Raw genomic sequence first — 8302 nt, forward strand, 5'->3', positions numbered from 1 at the left:
GACAGAATGTTGACATGTGATCAGAAGTGGGTCTTGTACAAAGCTCCACGGCGTCGTTATCATTGGTTTAAATCCCATGAACCGGTTCCAAAACAGCTGAAACCAGCAATGCAGCAGAAAGTCCTCCTGTGTATTTGGTGGACTGCTCGCGACATCGTTAATCGGGAACTGCTACCGGCTGGTCAGAGCAGAACATCAATACGACTGTGTACTGTCAGCAGTTCAGCCGTGTTCAAGAAAAACTCAAAACCCTGGAGCCAGCACTTCTCTATCGCTAAGGTGTTCTCCTATTACGGGATAACGCTAAGCCTGAAATGGCTAGAATGACCCGGGACACCATCCTACGCCTTGGATGGGAAACACTATTGCATCCACCATACTCCCCGGACATTGCACCGTCCGATTATCACCTGTTCCATTCCTTGGACACTCACCTTCCAGCACTCCAGTTCAACTCCGTAGTAAAGGTGCAAAATGCACTTGATACCTTCTTCGCTTCACGGCAAACCAAGTTCCACCGCGAAGGAATCCATGTCCATCTCGAACGTTGGCAGAAGGTCGTTGATATTGACGGCTACTATTTTTGATCTTCCATGTACGTCTTAGGTGACATATCGATTCTCTAAGGTGATAGGTCAAAAAACGACAGAACTTTCTTCGTTAATTTTATACATACTATATAAAACTATTGTATAAGTTCTAGTATCTCGAGTTCGGGAAGTCGGAAATGTCAAACTTCCTTCAGATGCGTGTTCCTCGTGGTCTACTGTACAAAATATATAAAAATCAGATTGGGTACAGTTTGCTTCCCTGCAGCCGAAAAGTACATTGGAAATGTCATCAATTAAGTAACAAAAAAAAAATGCGAAAGATCCCAGGTCAGTATTTGTAACACAAAAGTTCACATCAGTACTTATGGTTTAGAACCCCCCCCCCCCACTTTTCTGATTTTAAAATATTGCAACCCTAATTTAGCTGTGACTTGTACAACCATGGAACTATCCCTTTTGCACAGTGCTGCATATATTACCATAATAGTCTTGGAGCAAATAAAAGAAAGAGTCAAAACACAGACATAAACCAATACAATTGTCTCGGTCGATAGATGCTTTAACAATTGTTAAAAGGTGTAATTAAAAACATCAAACATTGTTTCTGCTTTGAAAAGGACAAACATGGTTTCACTTATAAAATCGCAAACACGGTTTCGGGCGGCTTTCGCTTTCGAAAAGAGCTTTTGCGGTTTCGGTTTTGAAAACAGCATTTGCGGTTTCGATTTTGAAAACCGCATTTGCGGTTTCGGTTTTCAGAAAACCGGTTTTCTCAAAAACCGAAATCGATAATGTCACAAACATTCGACAGCACTAATCTATACGTACTTTCCGTATGAAACAATGTAGGCGGTCAGGTTATCACATACAAATGGACGTATATAACATATAACTGACGAAGGTATTATAAGTATATGCATGTGATGTACGGAAAACTGTTAGATGTCAGACATCCTGCAACGGAATGATGTAACATCTAAGGACAGTGCCCATGTAGCATACGGATAACGTATGCTCGGTATGATTACTATAGTAAGCAAGAGGATATCGTATATTTGTACAATATACCGCTGTCCGGAAAACGGATTTTTCTCTGTGCACCCAGCGTAAGCTGGTATGTATGTGTTTTTGTTATGAGTTTCAATATATGGGTATGCTGGTATGTTACAAATATGTACGTCGTTAGTGGCAGACGCGAAGAAAATAATTCAGATAGCATTAGGACATTAGATAAGATAGAGAATTATACCTTTTAAATAATTATTTCTGGTGACGCCTTTTAACTTTACCAGTGCCAAGCAGGGAATGGACACCCGCTAAAAAAGGATTAAGAATAAATTAGAAAATTATTTCCACGAAGAGATATTAGGTTTCTGAGAGTATTCGTAATTGTATGTTTTAACACTAGAACGGCGGCTGGGTCATTTTTGACCCATTTCGAGCTTTACGTTTTAACAACTTTACTATTTTCTTATGAATCGGATTGAATTATTGTGACTTTTACTCGTTCTCTTGAAGAAATATCTGTACTAAGTATCACTCTTATCTACACTTTTCCTCTTGAAATACCAAACAATTATACTAGAACGGCGGCTTGGGTCAATTTTGACCCAACTCTTATGTTAGTGATATTTTGTTGCATTGTAGCAACACTGCTGGCTAGCGTCTTTATCTTGCAACCGTTCTTTCTCATAATACTCTCCCACTCCACCTCGTGCTCAAGACAAGCTTCTCAGCAATTTTGTCAGTTTAGTTGGAGTAGTAATACTTTAGAGAGTGTGTTGATGAGGAGAATCTCACTATTTTCGGACTGATGTCCTATTTCAAACACTCATCATGAGCAGGAAACTGATGACACCGGATGAAATACTTACAAAATTCAATGACACAAGTGAGGCCGAGTCTGACGCTGAATTCGTTGATATTTATTCCGATGAAGAATACCTGCCGAGCAACAACTAATATGGTGATTCGGATGAGATATCGGATGAGAAAGAGATAAGCACCGAAAAGCATATTTCTGCAAATAAGCGTCGTACAATAATTAAGACTATTATTATTATTATTATTATTATTATTATTATTATTATTATTATTATTATTATTATTATTATTATTAACACAAATTATATGTTTTACATCGTAACAAAATATTCACAATAATTTCAATCATTTGAACAAAAAATTTGCAAACAATTTGCATGCTATTGTGAAAATATATAGACAGTGTGTGTGAGTGTGTTTTCTTTTTTGTTGCTATCACTATGTTGAAATGTTTCATGAGAAGACGTTTATAGCACAAATAAATAATAATAAATAAACCACAGTCATATTCGATCCACTATTGGATGAGGCCTCTCCCCGGAGGGAGGACTTGGTCTGCTGCTCCCACGATCACCAGACAGGTTGGGACAAGGTTCCTATATACCAGACGGTTTGGGAGAGGAAAGCCGAAGCTCTCAACTGACTACGATTTGAGGGATCTCGAGTTCGATTTCCGGCGCTGCCAAGAATTCCTAGACTACTAGCCTGTGGCGTAACCAGAAATTTCAAAGCTACTGAAAGCAAAAAGTTTAGAGGTCTAAATGGGAGACAACTTACTTTCTCGTATGTTTGGATAAATTATATTTCACCCAAAGAAGTAGAAACTTCAAAGGAGTTGATCGAAAGAACAGGTTGATTGCCATTCATTTTATGTCAGAGCTTTCATGATTAGAGCCTATCATATCTTATTTAGAAAACAATCACTCTATACTGACTTTATCTGGTTTGAACTACTGCAAGTTTACGACTGTGTATGCTATTTTGGATTATATCAGGTTATGGGTTTCCACAAATTCTGAACAGGGAGAGGAAAGTTATAGAAATGCATAGATGCGTATTACAATCCTATTAGTAAAATATTTTTGTGTAATACGTCACGTTTTTATTTGTGAGCAATGTTTTTGCATGACCCTTCTCCTTGTAGAGGAGTGACTGAACTTTGTTCTGTGTAAGACTGCAAGTTTAGATGTGTGTAGATTAGGTTAGTTAAGTTCAGTTAGGTCACGTGCTTGAACAAACTATCTAATAATAGGTCTAATAACTATCTAGGAATTAGAATGATATATAACATTACTATATAATAAACTGATACATATAACACTTATCCGGGCAAGACAGTTTTGTAACGTAAACGGGCAACCGGGGCCTGTGAGGCCCAGTATATATTTTAAGTGCAGAATACACAAAATCAATGCCTATTGTCACTTACTGTTCAGACTAGTCTAAAATGTACCTGTATATATTTTTGTCAAGTAGCGAAACTTCGTGTCACGCTTTTGTAAGCCGACCAAGCAGAATAGCAAATCCGGTCCAGACATTTTTGTAACGTAAACGGGCAACCGGGCCCTGTCAGGCCCAGTATATATTTTAAGTGCAGAACACTCAAAATTCAATGTATTTTGCCGCATACTGTTCCGACAAAGGCTACAATAGTCACGTGTTCAATATATAATTATGTGACAATTTGATCTAATATTTGACAGGAATTTCACTAAAGTTATGCGGGGCCTCCTAGGCCCCGCCTGCCCGGTTACGTCAGGAAAAGATTTTCAATTTAAAAAAAAAAAAGCTTTACCAACTCGATATGTTCATGATTTTAACTTCGACGAAAGATAGAAGAATTTAGTATTTTATGTCTTCGAAAGATGTATGGCTATTGAGAAATTTTAGAAAAATGAAGCTACTGGGCCTGGGAGGCCCCGGTTGCCCGGATAAGGGTTAATAATATCATTCTAACTATATTATATTAATAAAAAATAGCATGTTTCTTAAATTTGTATTATTGGCAAAAAACATATTGATCAATAAATATTAAACTAGAGTTCAAAGAAGTTTTTCGTTTTTTGAATGAAAGTCACATTTTATTATACAACAATATTTAATATTAGTGCTTTAGAATACAAATAATTAATAAAAATGGAATGGGTCATTTTTGACCCACTCCCGCCGTTCTAGAGAGTATCAAAAACTCCGCCGTTCTAGTGTTAAAATGCATTGATGGTTTTAGCGCTGTACTGCTTTGTTCCGAATAACTGATCACTATTTTTTTTTAATCAAGTTTCTTTCATATTAAGCATTTTCACTGAAGTTCAACAAACAATATGACAAAAGTATATAGCATAATAATTTTAAATAATTTTAAGTAAACTCGAGCTAAAATTATTATTAACGGGCATTCATGTACATGCTTGGGATTGTCATTCACTTATTGTCCAGCAAGTTATTGGCGATTACAGTAATTAAAATGCAGTGTAATTTTGTTTCATATTACAATAAAAATGGTATTCCTATACGCATAGAGTAAATATATTCACTGCTATTCGTGAAAAGTTTTGTCATTTTTCATAATTTTAAGTTCGTCTTTCACAAGAATCGCTGCTTCTACATACGACGCAATTGAAATTGCCTTAGCAACCAACTGAGAAACAGTTTGTTTGTTACCAATATGACTGCGCCCAGTAAAATTCACAGCAGACGGCTTCAACAACGTATACTATGTGAGCGCGCTGCATAACATTCAATCAAATAGATCGTTTTCAATATGCATAATAATCACAGTGCTGTTTACAACAATTCGGTATCCCAAACCGTTCCAAAAAATGTTATTAGCATTGGTAAACTTTGCAATATTGCTTAAAGCTATGTAAGTGAGAACGTCTTGTAATTATCACTACCAAAAGCAGGTTACTGTAGTATTGTGGAATTAACACTTCAATTCACCGTGTAGCTGATTAGCTACACAGTTAGTTCTTGCGTATAAATTTCACAATAGTTTTTTTTCTCTTTTCGTAAGTGCATTTTGTCGCAGCTTTTATATATTTCGGTTTTGCAAGTGCTATAAGAAAACTTCCCTAGGCCTCTGAAGAACCGAGTTTTTTTTCATTATAAAACTTTTTTTGCATATATATATGTCTAACTTTCTTTTTATATACATGTCTAATAACTGTGAGTGTGTAAGAAAAGTTTTTAACATTTAATATTACTAAAATTAAACACAAACGCTAACCACAAAGTAGATATTGTGACACGGGGTTGAAATGTAAATTGCATTATGAGGTATATAGCGACAAACAGTTAAGAATAGATTATTAACCTAACTTTTGGTCCTAGTGTTTTAAATTTGTTTTCCTATAATATACAACATTAAATTCTACTCATGGTAATTTAAAAAAATAAAATAAAAAAAATAAATCATGCATAATGAAATATACGTAATTTTGAGCAACAGAACAACCTGCGTCCATGCATTTCACATAACTATAATGTGTAAATTTGCCATATTTTTTCATGAGAATACGGGATACCTTCGATCCAGCCGCCCCCAAACTTTCAAACACAATCAAATGAACAATATCTCTGGGTATGAATAACGGTATAAGAGACGTTGCTCGAAGCTGTTACATGTTACACCTTATTGTTCATTAATTAAATACATGATTCTTTCTACTTCTATAGCTTCTATAGTGTCTGGAGAAACTGGAGACAGTGACTGATGATGGCGAATTTCAATGTGATGACAGGAGGTTAGTACCGGAAATATAATTTTAATGGCGTTGTGCAAGATAAATTTTCCAGCTACAGAAAAAAATGAATTCAATTTGCCCGTTGTTTGGTATAATTTGCTGAAATGAGTACAGGTTTATTCGAAGATAAGTAGTTAATCGTTTTTTAGGCTATTGTATCTTGAACTTCTAAAATTTCCATTCTTGATTCCTTTTGTATATATAGTAATATTTCATAATTTTCCTTACAGGAATTAAATTAACATCTGAATTGAAGTTTCCTTTTATTTATTTCTTCTAGAAGGTAGAAGTTTAATCACCTTGTTCATAATAATATATAACCATTTCGTGTTCGGAGTCTCTGTTCGGGCACCATTTATTTGTAACCACTCAGTGTTCGGGCGGACAATTATTTGTACCTGCTCGGTGTTCGGGTCGCCATTTATTTGTAACCAATTCGAGCCCGGTGTTCGTGGTTCTGTCCTCCGTGGTCCTGCCAATAAGTATTCTCCTGATACCAGAACTTACCTGGATAGGACGATGAAGGACCTCTCCAAAAAGGGGTTACAAGTTGCTTCTAAATCGCTCGTCGGTCTCAATGATGAGAGGAGCATTATTCGTCGAGAGGTTCGGATGTCCCGTCTGGAAAACCTCACGGACGATCAGACGATCATCCAGACCATAACGCACACAAACATCACTCACACAAACAACGAAAACACACTGGATTAAATAACACTATACTTATTTATTAGAATACAATTATATAAAAAATAGCGAAGAAGAATGAACACAACACTTAACACAGAATATGTATAATAATCTTCATCATTAAAATAACACTTTGCCTTTTTAATGCACTGTAGCCCTTTATATGTATTAGAATATGTCTGAAATTACACTATAAATACTTTTCTCACACCATTGACGCACTTGGGAAAGGATCGCAGGGGTAATCCCACGTAGTATCTTGGTTGCTACTCCAAACAGTCCTGAAGAGTCGACGTGAGTCTTCAGCGAAATAATTTCCGAAGTGGAACGATGATGTTGGAGGGCGCGTTTATAACTTTTTGGCGCACAAGGTTTATGAACCTGGGACTTATTGATTGGGGCTAGCCGTAAGAAAACGTCCTTCACCGGCTAATAGCTTGTGTCCCTTAACACAAAATCATACTTGATTTCCGACGCAACGTGCGTAGTGGCTGCCCACAATACCGGAGTCAAACTCTCTAAACTCCAAAGCTCAAGGTACGAGCTGCTATGGACAACTAAAGAGTGTTCGCAATTCATTCTAAAAACCACTAAGTTAAATCACCTCCATACACATGCAAACAGAATACGGAAAAGCATTTATGTTAATTTTAGTCCACTGGTCACAATGCAAGAGACATTGCGATAACTCGGGAGTGAGAAAGTACAAATAATAAAAATTGCAAAAGCAATGTGACTAGCGTCACTCTGGTCACTTGAAAATCTGGTCAGCTAGTATATCCATAAATGATTAAAGAAAGCACTTAATTCAGTTCCAAATAAGTGCAGAATACATACTGCGCATAATAATAAGTCAGGGATAAACACTGAAAAGGTTCGTAGCTCATTGAAATGTTCTCAGCAAAAAGCAATGTTTTAAATATATCTGTGAAAAAGCAATGAAAGACTTCTTTGTCCATTTGTGTGGGAAAGAAGCAATTCCCACCGAAGAAAGAACTTATTTGCGTCGCACAATAAAATATAAATCGAAAAAATGATCGCTGTCTTTACGAAATATACAGAGCGCCCACAAAAATACTTCTATAACTTGGTGGCGGTTATAAATATTAAGACAAAATTTCAAGTTCTCACAACGTGTGACTAATGAAAATTTTATGAGATAATTTGCCTCAGTTAAGGACATAAGAATAATGTGAAAGAACTGATCTGTCTAGCATTATATCAGAAAGTATTGTGTACAATGTATCTCAAAATTAACTTTAAAAGTTCTCTAAATTCTTGAAATTAAATTTTAGCAGTGGTTCTCAACCTAATTTTTATCACGGCCCCCATTTTATCATATATTTATGCCAGCGACCCCCTTATAATTTCTGGTTTGTAATAAGTTTGTGTGGGATTTTTTATATACCTATTGCGGAGATCACACGATATCCATCTATTTCTATAATAGTAGAATCCATTTGTTGTATATAGTGGACACAGCAACTTACCTAA

The 8302-nt window shown here is 36.1% G+C and overlaps 1 protein-coding gene across 1 annotated transcript in view; it reads left to right on the forward strand.

Annotated features, from left to right (window-relative positions):
• Positions 1–6118, forward strand: part of LOC145673798 (uncharacterized) — a 162355-nt gene extending 156237 nt beyond the window's left edge. Inside the window, exon 5 of the mRNA XM_081743558.1 lies at positions 6051–6118. Within this exon, the coding sequence (XP_081599684.1) occupies positions 6051–6084 (34 nt within the window). The 3' untranslated portion in view covers positions 6085–6118. The remainder of the gene's footprint in view (positions 1–6050) is intronic.
• The last annotated feature ends 2184 nt before the right edge of the window (positions 6119–8302 follow it).

The sequence above is a fragment of the Thermobia domestica genome, chromosome 17 (genome assembly GCF_964235325.1).
Source record: "Thermobia domestica chromosome 17, izTheDome1.hap1.1, whole genome shotgun sequence".
NCBI lineage: Eukaryota > Metazoa > Arthropoda > Insecta > Zygentoma > Lepismatidae > Thermobia > Thermobia domestica.